The 27,428-nt window shown below is 37.5% G+C and overlaps 2 protein-coding genes across 2 annotated transcripts in view; both read right to left on the bottom strand.

Moving 5' to 3' along the window:
* LOC145999637 (sorting nexin-29-like) overlaps positions 1-27,428 on the bottom strand; it is a 76,521-nt gene that overhangs the window by 31,153 nt on the left and 17,940 nt on the right. Inside the window, exons 6-7 of the mRNA XM_083136734.1 lie at positions 21,110-21,728; positions 15,378-15,525 (exon numbers count right to left, since the gene is read on the bottom strand). Of these exons, the coding sequence (XP_082992860.1) occupies positions 15,378-15,525; positions 21,110-21,728 (767 nt within the window). The remainder of the gene's footprint in view (positions 1-15,377; positions 15,526-21,109; positions 21,729-27,428) is intronic.
* On the bottom strand, positions 856-9,314 carry LOC145999717 (uncharacterized). The gene is made up of 3 exons (XM_083136997.1): positions 8,447-9,314; positions 6,766-7,350; positions 856-879 (listed from the first exon to the last, which is right to left on the bottom strand). Exons 1-3 carry the CDS (start codon positions 9,110-9,112, stop codon positions 856-858), a joined length of 1,275 nt encoding a protein of 424 aa, XP_082993123.1. The 5' UTR covers positions 9,113-9,314.

Here is a 27,428-nt window from a genome sequence, read left to right as displayed (position 1 = left end):
CCCACATATAGGACTCTTGGAACTGGCGTTCAAGCATGTGCCTTTGAGACAGTTTTTTTTTCCTTTCTTAAAGTATAACAATCTTGAGAGAAGGCAATTGTACAGGGTGGCCCAAAAGTCCCGCACCATAGGTGAATGACGTGAAATGTTTGCAATTTCTTCTTGCAGGTGAACCATGTTGATACTGAAGAGCGGATAGAAGTCACTCCATGAATTGGATGTAAAGGAGCCATGGAATGGGCTCCCCGATCCCCGAATTTGAATCCAATGTACTTTGCAGTGTGGGGCTACCTAAAAGCAAAGATGTACAGTGTGAAAATCAGAGACAAACAGCACCTGTGTGAGCAAATTGCTTCTGAGTGCCATGCTATTTCGCTGGACTTCATGACCTACATCCTGCAAGCGATGGGTGAACACCTACAGTTGTGTTTTGACCAAATATTGTAATACAGCCTATGGTGCACGACTTTTGGGCCACCCTGTACTATCCCGTTGCAAAAAAACAGAATTTGAAGAAGAAAACTGAAATTTCACAACAAAAATTGAAGATTAGGCACACACAGGAGATGTACTACGTAGAAATTTTCAGTGAAAAATCCAGTCTCGACTAGGACTCGAACCTGGGTCTCTGGCATACTGTGCCATTGCTCTACCACTGAGCTACCGAGCCAGCCTGATTTTTCGCTATCCTATTTCAACATTCCCCGTAGCTTCTGCAATAAAGCCATATAAATTAAAAGAATTCTAAAAGGTACTGCCCTTAGGGTCCTACAACATTGTTGATAATAGTTCAATAGTTTATTGCCAAAAAAAAACATTAAATGGATTACACAATACAAAAAAGGAGACAGGTAGTTAAAGAGGGAGTGTTTTCATTCTCTGTAAGAAATACACAGGAGTTTTGTTAATGTTACTGTGAGTATCTATTAACTGCCAACATAAAGAGCTGCTTGCCTGTGGCACATGAGGAGGAGAAATGTCTACTCTGATAAGCATGGGAGACCTTTCCAATAATCAAGTGCATCCTGACAGAACTGAACTTAATGTGCACTAGTGGCGGCTGATGAATTGGGGTTGCTGCAGCTCCCCCAAGCAAATTATATTTTCTTGCCATTAGTGCAAAATTTAATATTTATACTTCCACTATTTAATTTTTGCACAATTGGCAACAAAATATAATTTGTTTTGGGGAAGCTGCAGTCCTGCAGTCTCCCTTCATCAGCCACCACTGATGTGCACATTAAGTTAAGTTCTGTCAGGATGCACTTGATTATTGGAAAGGTCTCCCATGCTTATCAGAGTAGACATTTCTCCTCTTCATGTGCCAAAGGCAAGCAGCTCTTTATGTTGGCAGTTAATAGATACTCACAGTAACATTAACAAAACTCCTGTGTATACGTTTTTACTATTCATTGCCACACTTTGCTATTTCTGGTGTTATTTTCTTAACATCTTTCCATTCCATCCATGTGCTTTGTGCAGTTATAACACCATTAAGCCTTGTTTCCATGATTAAGAAAAACTAAATATGCTGACCAAGGCAGTAATTTATTTTATTAAAAACATAAACTAAACGTAACGTTTCAACCTTCTAGCAAGGTCTTCTTCAGACTCTGTATCAAGTACAAAAGTAACAAGATACAAAAACAGGGCATTATATATACACAAACATTACTCCCTCCAGACTATTTAGAAAGTTGTTTGGAACTTTCTAGCAGGTGACTTTCACTTGCCAACTTCACTTTCACCTAAAAGGCTAAACACAATTACTTCCATATAGAATTTGGTTGGACTTTTAATCTCATGCTCTTTTCCCTTCATTTTTCTTCCTTCTCCTCTCCTCTTTCTCTCTTGTCCTTTCCACTCTTTCTAACATCTTCTTCCATTCTTTGTTTAACTTCAGTCCCCCATTCCAGTTCATTGTGTCTTCTTCACCTTTCTTCTCTATTTCCTTGGCTTCCTTCCATTTTCTCACTATACTGGATCCGCGCTTAGAAGGAACTGTACGGTAAACAAATGCACGTGTATGAATACAGTGTTGCCAACCAATAACTGCAGAATATAGCGAAAAGCGAATTCTCACAGTGTGCAGTGTTCTACATTATATTGTAGAAATTATTTTTATGACTTAGAAGGAACTGTACTGTAAACAAATGCACGTGTATGAATACAGTGTTGCCAACCAATAACTGCAGAATATAGCGAAAAGCGAATTCTCACAGTGTGTAGGGTTCTACATTATATTGTAGAAATGCTTTTTATGGATAATCACCATAATCACAATGTGGACATGTCATACCCTATTTGTTGCTAGTTTTCATAGAATAAAGAATACAAATTTTCCTCCTCACTTCCCTCACAAGAAAAGCCATTTTTTGAATGGCTAGTTCTTTCCGAGTGTTATCTTTGTATATCCGTAGGTTTATTAAATATATATATGTAGTATAAACATATTCACATAACTAGAGTAGTTTTGCATACATTTTTAGAGTTTTCCAAATTTCACGCAAAATGGACAAAAATTGTAAGAGAATTTGAAAAAAAAAATCCAATATCGTGGATCCGCGATTTTCTTTTTTTATGCTATCAAAAAATGAAGTAGACCCTGTCTTGCAATGGACGTAGAGAATATATGTGCAGAATTTCGTCTAATTTACTCAAAAATCGTAAGAGGTTTGACGAATCGAAAATTACCAACGAAATGGAACTTCAGCCACTTTAGTTCTTCCATTTTTTTCAAAATTTTTAAAATCTAGCATCATATTTACAAACAGCGACGTAGAAAACGTTCGAATAGGAACATCTGCAACAATACCACAAGGATTAATACTGCTGTTAAAGAAAATAAATAAACAAACGAAAAATAGGTCACTTCCGTGTCTATTTTTGAATGAAGTCAAATAAGTATGATACTACAGTGCAAATATCTGAAAGCCATTATTGTCACCAATGCAGGACCAAAAAGTTCAAAACAGCTAATTTTAGCAAAAGAATAGGCGGATTGGCAACACTTCTCGTTGAGTTTGCCTGAACAACAGACCCTGCCACGCGCAACAAAATATAGTCCACTTTCTAACTTGCAAGAATACAACATTCCGTCAACACAATTGTAATTATCGTACTCTAAAATTATCATAACCAATATTTAGTATGTAAATGAACTCCAGGTTGGCATAAATACACAAGACGTGACAATTTTTACTCTGGGTACAACACGCATGCGTAAAGGCTGGGCAAGCGGGAGGGAATTTCAATTTGTGCGAGATGGATGTTCGATTTGGCTACGTTAGACACTGCAGCGGGAAACCGTTGAAAAGCGTCGAGAAACAAATTGTATTGAACGTGTTCGCAAAGTTTTGCGAGAAATATCCAACTATGGTTATCCAGGACGTGATGAAATTGACATCTGAGTTTACTGGTGTCTCTGTTAAGAGTGTAAAATATGCGCGCAGCGAGGTTCTAAATAAGGGCATTTTAACAACACCAGGGAAAAAGCGTCAACGTCAAAAGCCTGTGTTACAAGTTCAGTGCGATGAGTTTGCGAGGATCCGTCGTAAGGTTAATCACTTTTTTGGAGAGGAACGAAGCGCCAACAATAAATAAAGTGTTGGTGAGTGTGAATAGTGATCCGGATCTGCCGAACCTTAAGAAAACAAGTTTTCACACACTTCTGAAAGAAATCAGCTTCGAGTTTGTGCAACGCAACAGAAAAAATATTATTGTTGACCGAGAAGACATATTGTTGTGGCGCCGGAACTACCTGAGGAAAATACGCGAATACAGGCGGGAGGGACGAAAGTTGTATTTCCTTGATGAAACGTTTGTGAATGAAGGTCATACTGTTTGTAAGGTGTGGGTAGATTCTGCCCTAAAATCTAAAAAAACAGGCTTTCCTCTCAGGATTAACCACAGGGCTAAGAAACCCGATCGGCAAAGGCACACGCCTTATTGTATTGCATATTGGAGAAAGAAGAGGAACGCTTCTGGGAATCAGATTACATGTGCGACACGATTGTTGACTGACTTGTTATCAATCCAGCTGATAGCAGTAGCTGCGGCACCAACAGTGAAGGGGAGGAATCTATGGAAGGAATCGACTTTCTATCTGACTCTGCTTAGCCAAGTAAAACACTTTTATATCTTCAAATTAAATTCTTAAGTACAGAAGTTCAGCTTATCTTGTGAAAAGTTATAGTTTTCCTTTTTATTTAATTTCTCGTAGCTTGTAACATTGCTTTCGCGCCAACTTTCTCTCACACGTGGTGGAAGCAGCAGAAGCTTAACGATCATCCAATCGCTGAAGCCTGGCGGAGTAATACTTTTGCCCTTGTGTTTACAGTGCAGTCCCTTCTAAGCGCGGAAAAGGTATAGCATTCTCTTCTCCCTTCCTATCTGCTTAGCCTCATCCCACTCTATGTCATGTCCTGTTTCTCTCGTGTGTTTAAATATTGCATTTCTCTCTCTTTTAAGTCGTACATCATCCCTATGTTGTTTCAACCTGTCTTTCAGCCTTTTCTTCGTTTCTCCTATGTACACACTCTGACATTCTTTACATTTCACTTCGTAGATAATCCCTTCCTCCTCCTCTTCTCTGTTTTCCTTTTTCTTGTTTGCATTCCTCGCTATTCCTAAGATGCTTCTCCCTCCCTTCCTGTAAGTTTTAATTCCCACTTTCTTAAGCACTTTGCATATCTTTTCTGTGGTCTTCCCCATACTCCTTATTCCAAACCTTCTCTCTTTTTCTTTCTCTTCCTCTTTTTCTTTCTCTTCCAATTCTTCTATGCCCATTTTCTTCCTTCTTCTGTTTATGTCCAGTCTATCCTGCTTCTCATAGCCATTCTTTTCCAGCTGTTTCCATAGGCTATTTATTTTGCCTTCTTTTTCACATTCTCTCATGCATATTTTCTTGATTCTGTCCTCCATATTCTTTATAAAATTTATTTTTGTCACCTCACTTACATCACTTCTTTTGTGGCAGAATACCCCTGCTGCACACTTCTTCTGATGCCAAGTGGTTTCAATTTCTTGTCCTCTCTTCCTTTTCATCAATATATCTAGAAAGCTTAACTTGTCTTCCTCTTCTATTTCAAGTTCCAATAATATCCCTCTTTCTTCATCTTGTATTTCTTTGGCAAAAATATCAAGCTGCCTCTTCGTTCCCTTCCATATGCCAAAACAATCGTCCACATATCTGCAAAACAGAATTATTTTGTCACCTCCTTTTTCTGTCACTTTCTTTTCCCATTCATTCATAACCAATTCAGCCAATGCTGGGCTTAGACTGGAACCTACATTTAGTCCTTCACTCATTAACATTATTTTATCTCCCATTATACTGTAACCGTTATTCCAAATGGTTTCCAGCGCCTTCACTACCCTTTCACTATCCATTCTCCTATAATTTCTTGTCCCATTCTCTTTTTAATAATGTCCAAAACGTGTCCCCTCTTGATGCTCGGGAACATACTTTTCACGTCTAAGCTAAACATTGTCGTCTTCATCTCATTTAACTTAAGTCCTTTTATGAGGTCTACTACTTGTTCACTGTTCTTAACTGCTCTGCTTTCTTGCTGTGTTACTAACACGTCAATAACTTTCTTTAATTTCTTTTCTAAGGGTTCCAAAATATTGTTTCTGCAGTTCATTACTGGTCTTAACTTTATCTCCTCTTTGTGTATCTTTGGAAAGCCTTTCAAACTTGGTAGTCTTCCTGTCTCCTTTATGCATTTCTTGAATCCACTCCTCCTACAGTCTTTAATGATTCTTTCTTTTATAGTTTGTTCTTCTCCTGTTCCACAAATCTCCTCATATCCATTTTCTTTTAGGTCTTCAAACTTCCTCTCGTACCACTCTTTTTCCATCACCACAATTGCTCCTCCTTTATCTGCCTGCTCTATCACCACATCATTTCTTTTCTTGATTTTCTTCATCCCTTCCCTTTCTTTTTGACTCAAATTATCTACTTTTCCTTGTTTTCCCATTTCTTTCTTCAGTATGGCTGCTGTTCTTCTTCTAATCTTGTCTCTTTCTGGTTCTTCTTTTATATGGAGCACTGCTTCTTCAATATCATATATAACCTCCTCATAATCTACATTTCTTTCTTTAACTTTGAAACCTCTTCCTAGTTTTAAAAAAGCTTCCTCTTCTTTTGTTAGGTCTACATTCCCTATTACCACAACTCTTCTTCCTCTTCTCCTCTTTCTTCTTTCCATCCTAGTCCCTCTCCTTTCTTCTTCAATTTTATTTTCATTTTCTCTCTAAATTTCTCCTGCCAGATTTTCATTTCATGAAATGTATATTCTCTCGTAAATATGGTGAGACCATCTGCAATAGCTTTTTCAATTCTCGTCAGGTTCTCCTTTATTATCTTTATCTCCTTTCTTCTTGCCCTTATTTCATTCCATATCAGTTCTTTTTCCATTTTCTGAACCAATATCCTCCATCTCCTGGTGTTGCAAACCACTCCCTTCTTACTTATTTTTAATCCTTTAGGCACTGTGCCTCTCTCCAAACATTTTCTCAGAAACTTCTCTTGTTCGTCTTTGTGTATTTCTTTCCTCTTCAAGTCCTTCCAGTTGTTAATTTTCCTCATCAGCCTTGGAAAATGTCCAATTATAACACCATTAAGCCTTGTTTCCATGATTATGAAAAACTAAATATGCTGACCAAGGCAGTAATTTATTTTATTAAAAACATAAACTAAACGTAACGTTTCAACCTTCTAGCAAGGTCTTCTTCAGACTCTGTATCAAAAGACTTTTGTACTTCATCATTCTCGCACTGATCCCTGGTTGGCATTTTTAGGGGAAGTTGTCCTATATTCACTCCTAACAACAGCAGCCTAAGTCGGTTTTTAAATTCTGTAGGGAGAGGGTGATCATAGAAACCTCCCATGCCACGAAGACGCGAGAAAAGATTTTCAATTACATCCTGATTCAACCTTGCAGTCAGTAAAAAATTCATATTGTGTTTCTGTTTCATATCCTGATAGAGCCCAAATAATGCGTTGATAGATTGTATCATTCCTTGCTGAAAAGGCAACAATTTTCCATGTCCTTTCACGCGAACACTTTCGATGACCTGCTTCATTTCATTTAACACCTTGGTTTGATGTCCAAGATGCACTCCAAAAGCACTTTTTAATTTAACATCAAAATTCTCTTTAACATATGAATTCATTATGTCAAACCAGTTGTTAATTAATGCGAAAAATTCTGCACTTTCAACTTCATTTGGGAATAAATAACATATAGCACTGCTTGTCCTTATAGAAAATAACTGAGCGGCATAGAATACTCTTTGTCTCTCGCGACCTGATACGCAAATGTGTGCATCCGTTATCGATAAAGGCTAATGAAGTTCACTTTCATTTTTATCTAACACTGACTGTATGACTTTTTTTGTTACGACATTCTGCGATGGCAAGACTAAACCTTTATCAATAAAATGGTTTCTTAGCAATTTAAGCATGTGTGGAGTATCTGCAAATACCCAAATGTTCCGTCCCTTATCATTCGGATTCATAAACGAAGGATGACTCGAAGCGACACCTAATTCTCGCCAAACCCTTATATTTCCACCTCCCAAGTCGGAAACACACGCAACAACTTCATAGCCCGCACTTTGCACTGCTGATATTACTAAATATAAGATCTCCTTAGTCATTTGTGTGTCGAAGTTGTAATATACAGTTTGTTTCCATGGGGCGTACAACCCGCGAACCAGAATGACCTGTAAAAAAAAAAAAAAACTTTCTAAAAACTTGTCATTAAAATGTTGAGTTTCGAGCAATAATTACGGTATTAATACTTGATAATAATCTCATTATGAACTACTAATAAATTTAGTACTTCATCCTGATAACACAGTCTATCGAGATGTGTCTTTCCAAATTTTAATATGTATTTTTCATTCTTAATTATGCTATGTAACACTTTTTTAAGGACTTTAAAGTAGTTTACTTCTATTAGAAAAACTTCAGTCAAAAAATTAACGCTGAGTTTTGGTGAACACACCCTAGCAATTTTATTCATATTTTACCTTATATCTTTTCACATTTCCAACACAGTAAGAATACGCGCACACGCTAACGAAAGATAGAAAAAGATGAAGGTTGCAGCGGAAAAACTCCGCAGTCAATGATGAATGATTTGGATTGATTTGGTGTTTTAAGTCCACTTTATGCACAGTAAGGCTAATCGGGACTGGACCTACAGTTTAAAGTGGGATCCTAACCACTATGTGCATCCACAGGGAATCAAACCAGGGACCACTTGATTGAAAGGTGACGACTCCAGAACTGCGCCATCGGAAAGGCTCTCAATGATGAATGAATGAAAATGATTACTTGCTCATTCGTTATGCTAGAATTTGACTTCTGTTACGTTCTAACATTATATAAATGACTTGTTAATTCTACTTGTAAGTAAAGTAATAAATTATTTACCTGTGCATTCTTGAACGGTCCCATGACAGTGTCACTCTCAGCATCGTACGCAACTTTGGAGTATATATTCATTACGTTGAAGCATAATACGCAGCACTTTTGGTGTGGTTGAAGTGATTCTCCATAACTCTTCATAACATCAATAACACTTTTCAGAAGGCCTGGTCTACACTTGAAACTTTTTGTCCAGTGACGCAAAGTGGAAATGCTTGGAAGAGGGATTTTCATATTTTTCCTCATGTAGGTGTAAGCTTTTCTTGACACATGCCTAAGTGCTAATGCACTTACAATATCACTTCTCGACCACAGTTTCGGTCTGCTTTTGTGGCTAAGAAGACATTCGATTTGGTTGGAGGAAAACACTGGTCGAAGAATTTCCCTTACTTTCTTAGACACATTGAAAGCAGATTGCTTTGATTTGTGAAGTTTTACTAACTGTTGCCTCAAACTTTTATTGCTAATTTGTAAATTCTTCACTTTATGTAATAAACGATTGCATTGTTTCTTTACTTTGTTTACTTTCTTAGCACTTTCATCATGTAGTGTCTGCAGTTTCTTTATTTGTTCTTCAGCACATTTTAATTTCTTTGTCAGCGTTTCGAACTCACTATCTTGTTGCAGATTGGATATATTTCCAGTACTCAAAGTCTCTGAATTATGTGCCATGCAAATTCTTTTGCGAGGAGACAACTCTTCAAGTTTTTCCAATGCTCGCTTTCTAATCTGACGTTTATTGGCACGTCCACTTCGATCAATTATGTCATTTGGCTGTTGCACACTACTACAATTCACCACACAACCAGGCAAATTTAAACTTGGTACAGCGTTTTTATTAAGTTGCGGTCTACAGGCAATGCTCAGCAGTTCTGCTTTTAAGTTCCGTTCGTAATCAGCATCCAGAAAATGCGATGAGCACACTGTCGCTGTTTTGGCGTTAACAGGATCTAACCTCTTACACTTTCAAACCCATATCTTGCACGTAATCGGATCCTTTGGGAACGAAAAGTAGCTTACACCTACAGTATTTCTTGCGTTGTTCGGGCACAAAGCAACAGCACAATTGCACGGTATCTTCCTTAAATGTTATTGTTGTTGCAAAAAAAAATTCTCCACTATCACACAAGTTACAGAAAAGGGAAAAACAAGGCACTTTCACACTCTCGCACAAATGCAGATCCTATAACAAGCGGAAAGGTCAGTGACAGAGTCACCCCTGTCCTATGACAGACGTCAGGGTTGGGACCGCCCACGACCCTCTTTTTTCAGCTTCGGGAGGGAAGACTGCGCTACTTTCTCAACTATATATATACTTACTTTGAGGAGATGGAGGATATTGGTTCAGAAAATGGAAAAAGAACTGATATGGAATGAAATAAGGGCAAGAAGAAAGGAGATAAAGATAATAAAGGAGAACCTGACGAGAATTGAAAAAGCTATTGCAGATGGTCTCACCATATTTACGAGAGAATATACATTTCATGAAATGAAAATCTGGCAGGAGAAATTTAGAGAGAAAATGAAAATAAAATTGAAGAAGAAAGGAGAGGGACTAGGATGGAAAGAAGAAAGAGGAGAAGAGGAAGAAGAGTTGTGGTAATAGGGAATGTAGACCTAACAAAAGAAGAGGAAGCTTTTTTAAAACTAGGAAGAGGTTTCAAAGTTAAAGAAAGAAATGTAGATTATGAGGAGGTTATATATGATATTGAAGAAGCAGTGCTCCATATAAAAGAAGAACCAGAAAGAGACAAGATTAGAAGAAGAACAGCAGCCATACTGAAGAAAGAAATGGGAAAACAAGGAAAAGTAGATAATTTGAGTCAAAAAGAAAGGGAAGGGATGAAGAAAATCAAGAAAAGAAATGATGTGGTGATAGAGCAGGCAGATAAAGGAGGAGCAATTGTGGTGATGGAAAAAGAGTGGTACGAGAGGAAGTTTGAAGACCTAAAAGAAAATGGATATGAGGAGATTTGTGGAACAGGAGAAGAACAAACTATAAAAGAAAGAATCATTAAAGACTGTAGGAGGAGTGGATTCAAGAAATGCATAAAGGAGACAGGAAGACTACCAAGTTTGAAAGGCTTTCCAAAGATACACAAAGAGGAGATAAAGTTAAGACCAGTAATGAACTGCAGAAACAATATTTTGGAACCCTTAGAAAAGAAATTAAAGAAAGTTATTGACGTGTTAGTAACACAGCAAGAAAGCAGAGCAGTTAAGAACAGTGAACAAGTAGTAGACCTCATAAAAGGACTTAAGTTAAATGAGATGAAGACGACAATGTTTAGCTTAGACGTGAAAAGTATGTTCCCGAGCATCAAGAGGGGACACGTTTTGGACATTATTAAAAAGAGAATGGGACAAGAAATTATAGGAGAATGGATAGTGAAAGGGTAGTGAAGGTGCTGGAAACCATTTGGAATAACGGTTACAGTATAATGGGAGATAAAATAATGTTAATGAGTGAAGGACTAAATGTAGGTTCCAGTCTAAGCCCAGCATTGGCTGAATTGGTTATGAATGAATGGGAAAAGAAAGTGACAGAAAAAGGAGGTGACAAAATAATTCTGTTTTGCAGATATGTGGACGATTGTTTTGGCATATGGAAGGGAACGAAGAGGCAGCTTGATATTTTTGCCAAAGAAATACAAGATGAAGAAAGAGGGATATTATTGGAACTTGAAATAGAAGAGGAAGACAAGTTAAGCTTTCTAGATATATTGATGAAAAGGAAGAGAGGACAAGAAATTGAAACCACTTGGCATCAGAAGAAGTGTGCAGCAGGGGTATTCTGCCACAAAAGAAGTGATGTAAGTGAGGTGACAAAAATAAATTTTATAAAGAATATGGAGGACAGAATCAAGAAAATATGCATGAGAGAATGTGAAAAAGAAGGCAAAATAAATAGCCTATGGAAACAGCTGGAAAAGAATGGCTATGAGAAGCAGGATAGACTGGACATAAACAGAAGAAGGAAGAAAATGGGCATAGAAGAATTGGAAGAGAAAGAAAAAGAGGAAGAGAAAGAAAAAGAGAGAAGGTTTGGAATAAGGAGTATGGGGAAGACCACAGAAAAGATATGCAAAGTGCTTAAGAAAGTGGGAATTAAAACTTACAGGAAGGGAGGGAGAAGCATCTTAGGAATAGCGAGGAATGCAAACAAGAAAAAGGAAAACAGAGAAGAGGAGGAGGAAGGGATTATCTACGAAGTGAAATGTAAAGAATGTCAGAGTGTGTACATAGGAGAAACGAAGAAAAGGCTGAAAGACAGGTTGAAACAACATAGGGATGATGTACGACTTAAAAGAGAGAGAAATGCAATATTTAAACACACGAGAGAAACAGGACATGACATAGAGTGGGATGAGGCTAAGCAGATAGGAAGGGAGAAGAGAATGCTAGTGAGAAAATGGAAGGAAGCCAAGGAAATAGAGAAGAAAGGTGAAGAAGACACAATGAACTGGAATGGGGGACTGAAGTTAAACAAAGAATGGAAGAAGATGTTAGAAAGAGTGGAAAGGACAAGAGAGAAAGAGGAGAGGAGAAGGAAGAAAAATGAAGGGAAAAGAGCATGAGATTAAAAGTCCAACCAAATTCTATATGGAAGTAATTGTGTTTAGCCTTTTAGGTGAAAGTGAAGTTGGCAAGTGAAAGTCACCTACTAGAAAGTTCCAAACAACTTTCTAAATAGTCTGGAGAGAGTAATGTTTGTGTATATATAATGCCCTGTTTTTGTATCTTGTTACTTTTGTACTTGATACAGAGTCTGAAGAAGACCTTGCTAGAAGGTTGAAACGTTACGTTTAGTTTATGTTTTTAATAAAATAAATTACTGCCTTGGTCAGCATATTTAGTTTTTGTGCAGTTCTATTAAATAACACATTTCTAGAGTAAATGAAAAACAACAGTTCCGTGAGAGGTTATGTGAGGGAGCTTTCAGATCGGCAGGTGACAAGCAACATGCGTTGTTTGGAAGAAAACCCTCAGTAAACAATGCAACTTTCCTTCAAATTGAAGAGACAAGACAAGCTGCACATGTCAGTCGTCACTTCAGTATGAACCCCTGCTGTCGCTTGTCACCTTGTCCATTTGGGCTGAAATCTCGATAAAATTCTAGATTCCATCCGACACTATAGCCATGCCAGAATTAGCAAGCGCTCTATTCCAGTTCTCTCTTGTGTCGTGAAAGTTGCCTTGCAAAACTTTGCTACTTTTCCTGCCAAGTGTCAGTTCAAACGTCACCCACCCCTCTCTGGGGTGCAGGCATACAGTACAGACGTCAACCAAACATCACAATGATTCCATCTATTTACTACCACTAATAATAATAATACTAATGGGCCATGACCAAACAGCCCGTGAGGGGCAGTGCCTACCTACCGACTGTAGGCATCTAACCAGTTATGGGATGACACATGGTTAGTATGATGAACTCCCGGTCATCATTGTAGGTTTTCTGTGAGCAGGTTATGTTACAAATTCATAGCTCCCCATTTCCTCATGATGGTGAGTGACCACTGGTCCCATACACTGGCCGAAATCTCAGGAAAAGTTGTTACGCTTCCCCCAGGAGAATCAAACCTGCATGCATCCCGTAGCCAGAGCCCAAAGATTACACCTTAGATTGCACAGCCACGGTGCAGGACTCACATATTTATTACTCATATTAAAAATGTGGCATGTGATTTCTTATTTTACTTTTTTCCACATACAGTGTTATCAATAAAATGTTCAAGTAACAGTGAGTTTTACATTGTCTATTCACTAAACGTTGCCTCTGCAAAGTGAAAGTTGCAATATGGCTGCCAAGCATAATGCAAGTTCAAGTGTGCAGTTGTCCTACCTTCCACCTCTCCCCTCCACCTATCTTGCAGATTCAGACAGACAATAAGGGTAGGTGGATTCTGTGGGTGAAATGGTGCTCTATGCAACAGCAGCTGCAAATTCGGACACATCCTAGGCTGCATGGACCTCTCTCTAGTTTGGCTCATGTGTTCTGTCAAGGATACTGTAACCTTCATCCTTAAGCAAAAACAAAGGGTACATGTTATGTAGGGTTCTTTTGAAACAGAAAGTATCAAGCCCTTTGAGGTACGAGAAGCTATATGCTTTAATTGCAGTGCAATACACAGTGCATTACTAATGTGACCAAACGACAATACTAATCACCAGGGAATGGATTTATATGCAGTAAAAATGTGCTAAACATGTAAATACATATTTAGTTACTTTTCATCAAAATATGGAGTTAAATATGTAATTAAAATTGTAGAAATTTACCTTTTTAATAACAAAGATGCTTCACAAGCTACATAAGATACAGTCTTGGTATTGTAACTACTGTATTTACGTGTGTATAATGCGCTTGCGTGTATAATGCACACCCTGGTTTTTGATGGGGAAAAGTGAAACAATTATATCTCATATATAATGCGCAGTACAATCTAGTTTCAAGAAATGGTTTTCATAGTTGTAGGTTGTAGCTGTTGCTATGCCCATCAAGAGTGAATGACATCATATCTGTTCAATGATTCCATTCACCTTTTCTATTTTGACCACAAGGAAAATATCCTCTTGTGTAAATAATGGCATTGCTTTTCTTGGTGTCACAGAACATTACATTACAAAGTGAGAAATTGTGGTACATGACCTTCAAACTTTTATACGTTGTTTTGCTCATTCCTTCTTTACTTTTTCAAAATAAAACTTCAAAATATATACTTTTTAGTGACTAAATAACGTAACATTTATGCGAAGCACATTGAGGACCCTTAAACTAGCAGTTAGCAGCAAAGGATTTCTTCCATTAAGGCATTTGCACACTACATATATATCATATTATTTGGCCAGTAATACATTATAATTATTATTACTTTTCCCTTATCTTTTCTTTCATCCAAAGTATCATAAAAATCAGAACGTTCCTTCATTTTGTGATGAGCTTATTCAACTGCATTTCACATTAGTGTTGCTATCTTGAATGAAATACTGTTGACATATTCAGAAACTGCAGGATTTAAGGTTTAAAACGATATATAACATGATAGGGTTCTGTAAACATGAAAAATCAATACAAGTGTCACAAAATCATGGAATGACTCTGTACGGTTTCATGTTGGCTGTCTGAATTATTCCGTGCATAATACGCACCACAGTTTTTGAGGCCAACAATTTTGAAAAAAAGTGTGCATGATGCATGAGTAAATACGGTATTACCATCTTGAGAGAGAAACCAGAGGCGAATCCCATACCTGTGCCACAAAATCATTGCTTCTAGTGCTGCTGTCAGGAACAGAATTAGTAGTGAGGGTGGGGTTAGAAATGGGCTGCTCAACTTTGGACTCTCTTCCAACGTTTGTAACAACCAGAAGTCGATGCCTGAGCCCTCATTCCCTATTGTTGACAACAATTATAAATGAACAGGAATTTCAAGTGTTTTACAATAGCAAAATTAAACGATTGGGATGTGGGGAAAAAATTGTTCGGATGACAGAAAACTTGTAATTAACACAATTGGAGGGTATAAAAAAAATCATAAACTTTCGTTTGTTTAAAGTTGCTTCGAACTTTGCCAGTTACTCACAAGAAATTCCCCAACTCTTTCAGTCACACGGGAACACATAGTTATTGTGCAAATATGGAGTATACATTGAGAAATGTCTCAAAACATGGAAATATATGTAAAAATAACTAAAATATGAGCCAAAACCTAATATATGTACAAATATGGAATATAAAAACAGAATTTTCAAGTCTACATGCCATGATGTGCAAAGATAATACAAAATATAGCTGCAAATATAATACAAAATATAGCTGAATTGAACTTCTTATATAAATACAAAATGTATGTATTTACATATAAGTCCATTCCCTGGTAATCACAGTTAGCAAAGTGACAAATTGAGAGTGATACGACAAGACTTCTGCATACCTCAGAGTAACTGGGAACTGACAGGGAGTCTTCCTCGGAATGGGCCTCATCTGTCAGACACACTGGAATGAGTTCTCCGACACTTACGTTATTCACTGGAGTTAGTGTCTGAGTTGGCTTCACAGGAATGGACGTTCCTGCTGAGAATCTACAAAAGATACATCAACTATACATGCCAGTTTAATTACACAATTATTATTAATCATTGGTTATGAAGGAGTCTAGGGATAGATCAACTGTACTGACAGGATAGGACAAATATGTACAGAGTCCATCCAGTGGGAAAGGTGACTGATTTTTTTTTGCCATGGAACCACCAGTGCCATCTATGGAGAAGTATATGTACTACGTAGCGACACATTTCGACTTTCTTCCGGCAAAGTTGCAAAGCGCTAGCATCGACAGTCGACACATATGGATCTTGTGACTGACAGTACCTGCTGAATGTTGGTCAGAAACGGAGCAATGGAGCAACATGCCAACATTAAATTCTGTTTCAATTTGGGTAAAAGTGCAACAGAGACATTTCAAATGATTTAAACTGTTTACGGTAGTGAGGCATTGAGCCGTAAGAACGTGTTTAAGTGGTATGCAAGATTTCGTGATGGTCGGGAGAGCATTGAAGAAGATCCACGACCAGGACCATCAGTGACTGTGCAAACTGACGAAAACGTAAAAAAAGTGGCAGAGATTGTACACAAGGATTGTTATGCATCTGCAAGGCTCATCGAGGGTCTCACTGAAATTCTGAAGTCCACAGTCCATGTCATTCTAACCGAAAATTTGGGCAAACGGAAGGTCTGTGCGCGGTTTGTGCACACACACTCGGTGACGAACAAAAACGTTGCAGAGTGGAACACTACAAAGACATGAAACAAGCAGCTGATGTGGATCCAGGATTCATGTTAAGCATTGTAACAGGTGATGAAACATGGTGCTTTCAGTACGAACAACTCACAAATTGAGGCAATTCCGTAACAGGAGTACCAAGACTGCTTCACAAAGTTCTACAAAAGCTTCAGTGCATGTATTGACTAACAAGGTGTCTATTTTGAATAAACGTTATTGTAAACTATCAGTCCAGTCCACAACGTCTTGTCTTTCATTTCTCATTGGTCACCTTTCCCACTAGACGGACTGTGTAATTACACTGATACAGTACCAATACAGGATTCACACCAATTTTGCCAAACCAAAATTCTTAGGGGGTTTTAACTAGGGCTGAACCAATACATTTTCAACCGATAAATACACTGAAGCCGATATTCTCACCCAACCAATACTGATGCTTGAAAATTGTAATAAATAAAAGTTGTTCAAGATATTCATTAATATAATTAGGGTATGAGTATTACATTCCAATTATAAGCATCAATTCATCAAAGTTTTTGCTTCAAAATATTCGAGAATTACATAAGAATACTAAAATATTGGTTATGTAAACACAAAATACAGTTTTTCCACACAATATTGGTGCAAAGTAAATGGAATCTTCACAATTTGCATAATTTCTAGGATAATTATAGTATGTGAAAATGCCAGAAAAGTATGTCAATATTGGTAAATAAAACCCAACTGAAAAAACTGGTATCAACCAATACTGATATATCAACATCAGTATCAGTTCCATCCTAGTTTTAACATGATTTAACTCTATTTTTTAAAATGAAAACATGAAAGCAATGGCTTCAGTTGTAAAAACCATTATTTTTTTTTAAGATACAGCAAACATTTATTATATGATTTTCAAGGGACTGTAGTTAAAGCAAATAGAATGTGGAAAAATGTATAATATACTGGAAAATTTTCTTTACTTCACTGGGGCCAGAAAGGTGCATTTATAATGGTTTCTATTCTATTTTCTTCTTTCTTTACATTGCTTTTCTACATCTTGCGTTAGTCCCAACAATGAAGTGATAGGATGAACACACTGATGCATCCATGCTAGGGTTTTCGAACCAGGCCACGGAGGCTGGTTTCTTATGGTTTCATTCCCTACTTTTGAGAAAGAGAGTATCAGCAGTCATAGTAATTTTCACCACACTAAACTGAAACACTAACAACACTTTGTAGAAATTTAATGACCAGGACTTGAGACCCTTGGATCTTTGGCATGCCATGCCATTCAGCTCCATGCTGGGAGATACCACATTTCACCCCATAATCGTTGCACTGTTGTTGTTTATTCCAGTTCAAAAATTCGTTTATAACCTTCATCACATTGGTACATCAGATAACAAAAGCAATGAAAACAGCACTGAATCATTGGACACACAAGATTTAAATTTTGTAAGTTCGTACTTTGCAAAACTATAGTATATTTTCTCAACTGTAATATTTGACTATATTGCACACATCAACAACTAATGTGGAATGTTAAATATTTTTTCAGTCCGGAAAAATATTCGGTAAACTGTAACGAAGAAATGAAGTGCATTGATTTGGACTACTATTCAATTTTAACATATATTCACGAGTATTCTGTACATCATAATTTTGCACCAAAGACTGTTTAGTAAGAACTATTTTTAACTACCGGTAATACGAGCACAATGGTTACACCTCAGTTTTTTGCTGCAAGAAATATGAGGTGAAATATGGTACTTTTGACACTCTTGTTACCAATAATTAAAATCCTTGATCACGTTGCAGCATCACTGGTTGGGATAATTTCCATGCAGGTGAAACACATTGCGAGATTTAGCTCAGTTCACAGAGAGATGGTATGGTATGCGAAAGATCTGGTCAAACCTGCATTACCACTACAACAGTACTTCTCAATGTGCCAAAACATTCACAGTGCTTGCTTCTGATTCAGTATTCTAACTAATAAATGTAAAGGGCAATACTCATATTCATACAATTTCGAACAATAATAATACTTGAACACTGTAGCACTTAAAAGTAGTGCAGAATAAATCTTAATTTATAAGTAACAGTTGGGCTGAAAAGTTCGTAGGCTAACATAATAAAAAATATTTTTTTGACAAAATTCGATTTTATTATTCAATATAGTTGCCTTTGAGGGCGATACAACGATTATAGCGGTCATACAATTTTTCGATGTCATTTTTATAGTACGATTTCTCTTTAGCCTCAAAATAGGCCTCAGTTTCGGCGATTACCTCTTCATCAGTGCTAAATTTCTTTCCAGCGAGCATTCTTTTAAGGTCTGCAAACAGGAAAAAGTCACTGGGGGCCAGATCTGGAGAATATGGAGGATGGGGAAGCAATTCGTAGTCTAATTCATATAATTTTGCCATCGTTTTCATTGATTTGTGACACGGTGCATTGTCTTGATGAAACAGCACTTTTTTCTTCTTCAAATGGGGCCGTTTTTTCGTGATTTCATCCTTTAAACGCTCCAACAACGCTATGTAATAATCTCAGCTATCTCAATCAACTTCACTTTACGATCATTTAAAATTATTTTGTGGACTTTTTTGATGTTTTCGTCGGCAACAGCCTCTTTGAGGCGTCCACTGCGTGCATCGTCTTCGATGCTCATTTCGCCTCGTTTAAATTTAGCAAACCACTTCTCAACGGTTGATTTTCCTGGTGCAGAGTCCGAATAATGTTTATCAAGCCAAGCCTTGGCTTCAACAATATTTTTTTTCGCCAAAAAGCAATGCTTTATTAACACACGAAATTCTTTTTTATCCATTTTTTCACAATAACAAAAGCTGCTTCACTCACAATGCTATATCTCACGAACTAATTATCCGGCAGCTGTGAAATTTATACACGTATCTTTTGAAGGTTAGTACTAAGTAAAAATCACATGGATTTAATTCTAGTAACGCCATCTATGAGTCAGCCTACGAACTTTTCAGCCCAACTATTATTCCATTGGCAAGTTTGTTGGCCTGGTTCAAATCCCAGTCTTGACATGAGTGTGTGTCCCTTCATCAATTTCATCATATCATCACCAACAGAAAGTACCGTATTGGCCAGAATGTAAGCTGCACATTTTATCCAAATTTCAATTGTCAAAAATTAGGATGAGTCTTATATTCGCGACCTTAAAAAAAATATGACATTTCGTCAAATCATATGCTGTTAAAAATGTGCTGATTTGTCATTTGAAATAACGATAATGCAACAAAAGCATTGTAGAAACTGGCCCCATTGTAGATACAATAATGTTATCCAACAATAGCATTGTTGTTTCTAACTGGAACAATAGCATTGTTGTTTCTAACTGGTCATTGTAGGTGGAGGAGGAGAGGGGAGGTGCCCGACCTCATGCTCTATGAGGAAAACATGGGAGTATTGCAATTGCAGCACACGCGGGCTGTGGCTATTTAGTTTTAAAGTTTTAACGTTTCATGGAGCCATTTTTATTCAGGAAAACAGCATGGTAATATGACGTGCACCTGTTATGGGTGTTAGGTTTTTACTGTTTTAACCACACACACTTAACCAATCCCATATCCTGTACCTAATAAAAGGTCGATGTGGTTATGAATTGAGTATAACCTAAAAGTGAACAGCCTGAAGAAGGGAGCAGTTGCGTCCCAAAATGTAGCAGAAGCAACATAGATACTCGCAAAACGTAAGTTTTTAATATATTTTTAATATTATAATTGTGAGTAATTCGCACAACTTTCATCATTATTAAGATTGTGTTCGTTAAATAAAATATGTACCTACCTAATTATATTTCCCTGAATCTGCCGGTAAATTGTTACCGGTATTTTCATTTCTTCCCTCGGCTTATATTCGGGTATCATCTTTCTTTTTCTTTTCGCTCCTTCAAATTTTAGGGTGCAGCTTATATTCGGGACGGTAAATGCATGCTGTCTGTGGCCACTTATGGAACTAATGCTCAGGAATGAAAAATGGTTTGGAACATGGTACAAATGACACCGGATTTACAACACATTAGAGTAGATGGGAGAGAATAAGTTACCACAGAAGTCAAGTTCCGAGTTGCAGACCACCAAATCTATTCCAGCTTGTAAAATAAAATGGTGAGAAACGGCAGGTACATTAATGAATCTTGCAATACTGCTAACAAACTTTGAGACAAAATTTCAACTCATGACTAAGAAAGAGATGAAGTGGTACAAAAAATTATATAATTCGTTAGCACGCCATGCAAATGAACTATGGATGATATCATATCGATGAGGAAACCTTACCGTAGACTGTATGAATGATTAGCCAAAAGTGGCAGAAATGTGAAATAAATTAGACCAAATCAATCAATCCATTAGCACTTTTATCATTCTCAATCTACTGGAGTTTGGTTTAAAATATTTTCAACTTTCTACATGACAATCAGACTAAATTAGTTGTCTTGTAATCACAAAACTAGTACAAAATTATTTTGCATAATTTCCAGGTTATTTACACCTTGCATAAGTGCCATGTAATATTTTGCAGATCCAACAAGGTACTCCAGTCTCCGAAATAGTAACGCCCAGGATGTGCGATGAGATTCAAACTGATACTTTCAATTAACAATACCATTGATATTAGCCAATATCAGGGGCCTCGACGATGGTAGAGTACTGGTCGAGTCGTCTCCTTGTAATCAGGGAGTCCGGGGTTCGATACCCGGTGGAATCACATAGTGGTTCGGATTCCACTTTAAACTGTAGGTCCAGTCCCAATTAGCCTTACTGTACATAAAGTGGACTTAAAACACCAACTCAATCAATCAATTAGCCACATTAGTGTCAGCCATAAATGTGCACACATAAGTATGTTTCAATAGATTTATTTACCTGCTTTCGTTACTGCCTGAGCTCGAGGACATGATAGAATTAATGGAAGATGAGAATATGTGCCCGTCACGTCTTTCCTTCTCCCACCTTATGTTGGAAGACCACTGTTCTTTGTGATTATCATCCTGAGAAGATGGAATGCTTTTATTTTCACTGTTAACTTTCGCGGAACCACCACTGAAGTTCGCCTGCAGTGCAAGTTGAGTAGGTCTCGAATCACTCCTTCGCATGTTAGACTGCTCATCACCCTCCTCAATATCCGCACAGTCTTTCGTTCCACTCGCTTCTTTCTCGTTTTGCGTCTGAACTTCACTAGCTTCCGCATTCACGAAAGCACTTGTCCTTTGTGACGTGTCATCATCACTCGTCGTGTTGCCTCTGCCCTCCGACTGGCATTTTATATTGTCCGCTATGTGAAGGGATGATTTCCGATCTTGCAACTGGTTGCCGGCAGGAGAAGTTAAACTGGTTGGTGAATTGAGGCAGGTTGGGGGAGCACTTCGGAAGGACGGTAGTACAGGAGATGGAATAGTTGCAGTCTGGTCTTGAAGCTCGTCGTCGTCAAATGAAATTATGTTAGGTGGAACTTTTCTTCTTCTCTTTTCCTTCTTCCTTCGATCTAAAAGAGAAACATAAATAAGGATAATTGAATTTTTCACATGAACAACATTGTTTCAAACATAAACCAAATGGCACAGAAAGAACAAAACAATCAGTCATGTTGCTTTCTCTTATATTTTTCCCCCTCAAGCAGGAAATTCCACAGTGCAGAAAACTCTTCAATCTGTTCATAAAACATGACACTACTATATTCTAGAAGCCAATTTTTCCCCAATTTAATATCTCTGTCGGCAAAACTGTTGATTACAATGTTGATCTTGTGACTGATTCATTAGTTTACAAGTACATAAATAAGCAGCTTAACTTCTATAACTTATAGTTGCTTGATGCTGCGTATTTCTTCTTATAAAAAATTATGGGTGCATCAGCCCTGAGGCTAATTGCCCCTTTTCTAATATAGGGAAAGTAGAACTAATTTGTCAGTGAATTGTAGAAACAAATATTTAAATTCTAACAAACAAGAACAAATCAAAGAACTAAAATCACTAAGTCACTGCTCAAAACCAAGGTTTAAAACTGGTACTAAGCACATGGACAAGATACAACCTTACAAAGGATTCTACTGCCTGTGAGTCCATGGGAGAGCTCCATATATCAGAAAGAATGCAGTTTTCAGGATGTACCATGTGGAAAGGTTTACTTTTGAGGCAATAAGTTCGGGACTAAAAACCAGCTTGAGATTGTGGGTCAACTGTTCAACATTCTTGGCCATTATGGAAGTGATTTCCGAATTCAAGTCTCTTTATTATAGAAGGACCTTTAATGTTATAACATTTCACTGTATGACTAAATGCACATGCTGAAGAGGCTTAATGAATAGTTGTGTGATTTATACTGAATAAATTTCTGTACTATGTTAAACAAATGTCAGTATTTCCCCAGTTTCATCTTCATATTTAGACTGCTAGCTACCATGTGCAAAGATTGGGATTGATCGTTACTTTTTCTTTTATTTAATTAACAGCTGGTATATGTTTTTATATGTACCTGCGTTCTTATTTAATTGTGAAACTGCAGAATATAAGATGAGGTGAGATCTCGTTTAAACAAGAGTCACTGCAATGCAGAATTCCAGGTCTTTGAGGGAAAACTTCCACTGACAACTGAGTTCATATAAAAGTGTTGGTTTAGGTAACCAAGAGAGCAGATCAGACCTGATTTTACAAGAACAAGGAGGACCTTCATCATTGGTGTTTAGACGATTAACAGCAAACTAAAGTGATTGATATGAAATGTAAAAGGTAGCACTTTCTGTAAGTCAGCCCTTGTTGAAATTCCCCATTTTCCATTAGAAAAGTGTTCTGCATGTATGAAATAATCCAAGAACACATCAAATTTCCTAGCAGGCTAAAAAGAGAGATGATGCAGGATACGTGCTAGAACACTCTGTCCTAGTTCTGTCAGGAGATTACTGTTTTGTTACAGAATATCTAAGGTTCAGGGTAGGTCCACAAAGGTAGTTACGCTAATTCTGCATTAACGCAAGTGCCAATGGTGGAAGCTATAGGTGCACATTTGCTGAATTAGAGATTTGATTGAAATGAGTAATGCAATTGCGTATCAATTGTAAATATGTAAATAGAAACAGGATATAATAACACACATGAAGAGGCACATATTTTTGGTAAATAAAAAAGCAAAATTTCGGTACAGAAAATTCAAAAGTGTTAAATAAAATGAAATTTCGCTGTTATAGCGGTGAAAAAGCGGTATATAAAATAACATTTTGGTTTTAAAAATATGAATATAATCCCAAATTTGCTTTAAAAACTACACTTACTACACAAAATAAACATATACCTTCTAATAGCACATTAAATCATTACCAGAATATTAAGTTTATTCCTGTATAAAAGGGTCCATTTTTGCTTCTCAAATATTTACTGCAGAATTAATCAATTTTCCATGAATTGCATAATTCACAGTATACTTCAGACTTCAGAAAGTGTCGCGTCGGTATAAAAACAGTAAATTTCATGCTTAACAGTCTATTTCGCATTTTGCAGTTCATTTCGTGACAAAACAGGGTAGGAAAATACAGCTCACACCTTTCAGAAACACAAAAAATTAACATTACAATGTGTTATTTCACATTTCGTGTTTTCGTCAAAAACGAAATATGCATGCCTCTACCCATCTATTGAGCAAGGTGAAGGATGTTCCAACAAGAATGCCAGATTTAATAACGTGAACAAAAAATTATCTTCATGAAATGGCATATATTTCTACATCATTACAAAGGGTACAAGTTGCCAGTAAAGTATGAAAAACAATATTTGCCTTACGTGCCCACATTTTGCTCTGCATGTATAGTCAATCTATTGATGAAATTACTGATTGTCTTACACAAACTTGCTATTCGATTTGGCCAATGACAAGTCGAATTTCCTCCTTCATTTCTGGTAGGTTCGGGGATTCGTTTCATAAACTGTGATTTCACATACCCCCAAAGGAAGAAGTTGCAGGATGTCAGGTCACATGACCTTGCTCGCCATTGCATGAAAAAACTCGGCCCGGAAATTTGTTGTGCAGCAAGGCTATTGTCTTGTGGAAGGTGTGGCAGGTAGCGCCAACCCAACAACAACAAGACAACAAATAAAAAACAACAGTACTTACATTTATAAGAACAGTGCCACCAAACCCAACAACACCAAGACAATGGCACGATTCAAATCCGGCATTCTTGTTGAGACACCCTTTACATGTCAATTTGAGTTTACCATTCATTTCTGCATTTGGGAATGGAGATGGAAAAAAGTGTCATGTATTTGTGACCCCATTCTAAAGTTCCAGCGATATTAATCTGCTCGCAAGGCAGAGTAGGAAAGCTGAGATTAAAGTTAAAAGGAAGAAAAGATGGTGCAAGGAGGAGTCAATAATAGGGATGGACAATATCGGAAATTTGATATTGCAATATATAGTCAAGAAAATATCGTCACAGACGATACAAAATCATATTTTTTGCATATCGTGATGATATATATGACACAACATATATCACTGACACGATATACATGTAATTTGACAAATTGAAATATCAAACAAAAAAATGTTGCATATGAAACATAATAGTATTGTGGGGGCAAGTCACCTACGCTACAATGAACCCACCCTGCCACACCCAGGGGGGAGGGGGGGAGGGGGCAACCTTCAAATGTTAAAAAGGGAACCCCTATTCTTTATTGCAGATTCGAATTCGACATCCGAAAATACGTAGGTTTTGTCTGACACATTTTGTTCCATTCGTGATAGGATGGCGCCATCCATTCACCTCTCACCATCAGGGTACTTGTTGCGGGTGAGTCCCCTCACCTCTCACCATTGGGGTGCTTGTTGTGAGTGAGACCTCTCACCATCGGGGTGCTTGTTGTGAGTGAAACCTCTCATCATCGGGGTGCTTGTTGTGAGACCTCTCACCATCGGGGTGCTTGTTGTGAGTGAGTCCCCTCACCTCTCACCATTGGGGTGCTTGTTGTGAGTGAGACCTCTCACCATCAGGGTGCTTGTTGTGAGTGAGTCCCCTCACCTCTCACCATCGGGGTGCTTGTTGTGGGTGAGTCCCCTCACCTCTCACCATCGGGGTGCTTGTTGTGAGTCCACTCACCATCGGGTTGATAGATGCAATTATTCCATGCAATGCTCGAAATGATGTCCTCAAACTTCAATGCATTTGTTGACCCGTTATTTAAATGATTGAACACAATGCAGAAGTGTATCTGCATCAATGTGTGTGCAAGCATTTCTTATTCGTTCGATCATGTTTGCGTGGGTTGTTGGCACATCTTGAAAAACACATTCTTTCAGATATCCCTACAATGGCACGATAAACACGTTCATTCAGATATCCCCACAAAAAGAAATCCAGCAACGATCTGGCAGGCTAATGAACCGGACCGCCTCTACCGATCCAACGACCATTGTACATGTGGTTTAATTCCTCCCATGCAACTTTTGCATTATGTGCTGGACAACTGTCATGTTGGAACCACATGTGCTGTCTCACTGCAAGTTTTAAGTCATCAAGCAATGTCGGTAATTCCTCATGCAAAAACGTTCTATATTTGTGCCCTCCAAAGTACCATCAATAACATCGGGACCAATCAGTTTGTCGCCTATGATTCCACACATGTTAACACATTCGGGTCTGGCCTCATAATACAGCATTGTTACCTCTGGTCTGCGGTTTTTCGTTGTTTTTCAAAAAATCATAGAAAAAATATTTTTAATTTGTTTTTATTTATAACATTTTTCTTAAATCTACAAAACTTCCTCTTTTCAATGAACAAAAATTTGTTAAATTTTATTTTCATTTTCAGACGTTTTTTAATATTTTTTTCAGCAATGTTTTGTGAAGAAGAAAAAAGTACAACATTGTAACAAATGTTAATATAGAGATATTTTAAGTTCGTAATCTGGAAATTTCAATAATTAACTACATAAACTATCAATACATCTTTTGAATCTTGCATAAGAATACTTCTTATGTGCACATAACAAAAAATAATTACAAATTACAGGTAATTATCTTTTGTATGAAAAAGTGGCTGCAGGACAGGACCAGACGATGTATCAGTTGGTTCTGCATCATCTGAAAAAATTAAACAAATAAATAAATAAACTAAATAAATAAAATAAATTTTCATTTGACATACACTATACAAAATAATAAATGGAAAAACTAAAAAATACATCAGTGCATGTAGGAGAATCAAGCAAGAGGCAAGATGAATAGACCAAAAAAAATACCTCTTCTCACTTCATTCATAAAATACTAGAGTTTGCAACACTGTTTATATTGTCGACAATAATTATTACGAATATAACCTACCTTCCAAATCTTCAAATTCATCTGCATCATCAAAATCGTCGCTAACTTCAAACTCTGAGGCGGAATCCTCTATGCAGTCTGGATCTAACGACGCCATTCTAAACAATGCACAGTACATCAACCCGACAACAAACAGTCACAGGTGCCAGATAAAAATAGCACATGAGTCACTTAGCGGTCGGAATTTCAACAGAGGGGCTTGAATGAAAACGCGCATGAGACGAAGTACGAGCATAGCCCGTCGTTCAATCGGCAAAGCGATTGTATACCGCAGGACGGGCTATGCCTGTCGTTCGTCCACATTGACTTTAAGTGCACTGCGGGCTATGCCCGTCGTGAGACCCCAATGTGTTAACCGAGCAAGGACGTTGACGTTCAACTTCATGCAACCAATGTGGGTTTCCCACACTGCAATAATGCATATTGTGATGATTAACCTGACCTTGGTTTGTGAAGGTTGACTCGTCGGAGAAAAGTACTCTATGAAAGAACTGCTGGTCAAGTAGTATTTGTTCACGTGCCCATTCACAAAACACCACTCAATTGTGAAAATCATTGCCATGAAGTTCCTGATGCATGGACACATGATACGGATGAAATTTGTGACGTTTCAATATTCTCCAAACACTATTCCGAGAAATTCCTGACTGCAATGATATTACTAGGGTACTCGCCTGGGGATTATGAACCACCGCGACTAGGACTGCAACTTGATTATGCTCTCCAGTGGCAGTTGATCTACGAACCATTTTTTAAAGTTGTACACTTCCTTCGGCACGAAACTGTTTGACAACTTGAACAAACTAAGAACGCGATCGTAGCCTGTAAGGAAAACGTTCCGCATAAAGGGTCACAGCATCGTCGATGTTC

This window comes from Lepisma saccharinum, chromosome 15 (assembly GCF_977018435.1).
Source record: "Lepisma saccharinum chromosome 15, izLepSacc3.1, whole genome shotgun sequence".
NCBI classification, from domain to species: domain Eukaryota; kingdom Metazoa; phylum Arthropoda; class Insecta; order Zygentoma; family Lepismatidae; genus Lepisma; species Lepisma saccharinum.
Note: the sequence above shows the minus strand (reverse complement) of the source record. Positions and strands in the feature narration are given on the sequence as shown.

Coding starts and splice junctions, on each gene's coding strand:
- LOC145999717 (XM_083136997.1), bottom strand. CDS start 9,112: ATGGCACATAATTCAGAGACTTTGAGTACTGGAAATATATCCAATCTG. Junction 7,351..8,446: donor GACCGTTCAAGAATGCACAG/GTAAATAATTTA, acceptor GAACTTCATTAG/CCTTTATCGATAACGGATGC. Junction 880..6,765: donor ATCAGTGCGAGAATGATGAA/GTACAAAAGTCT, acceptor TATTTCTTACAG/AGAATGAAAACACTCCCTCT.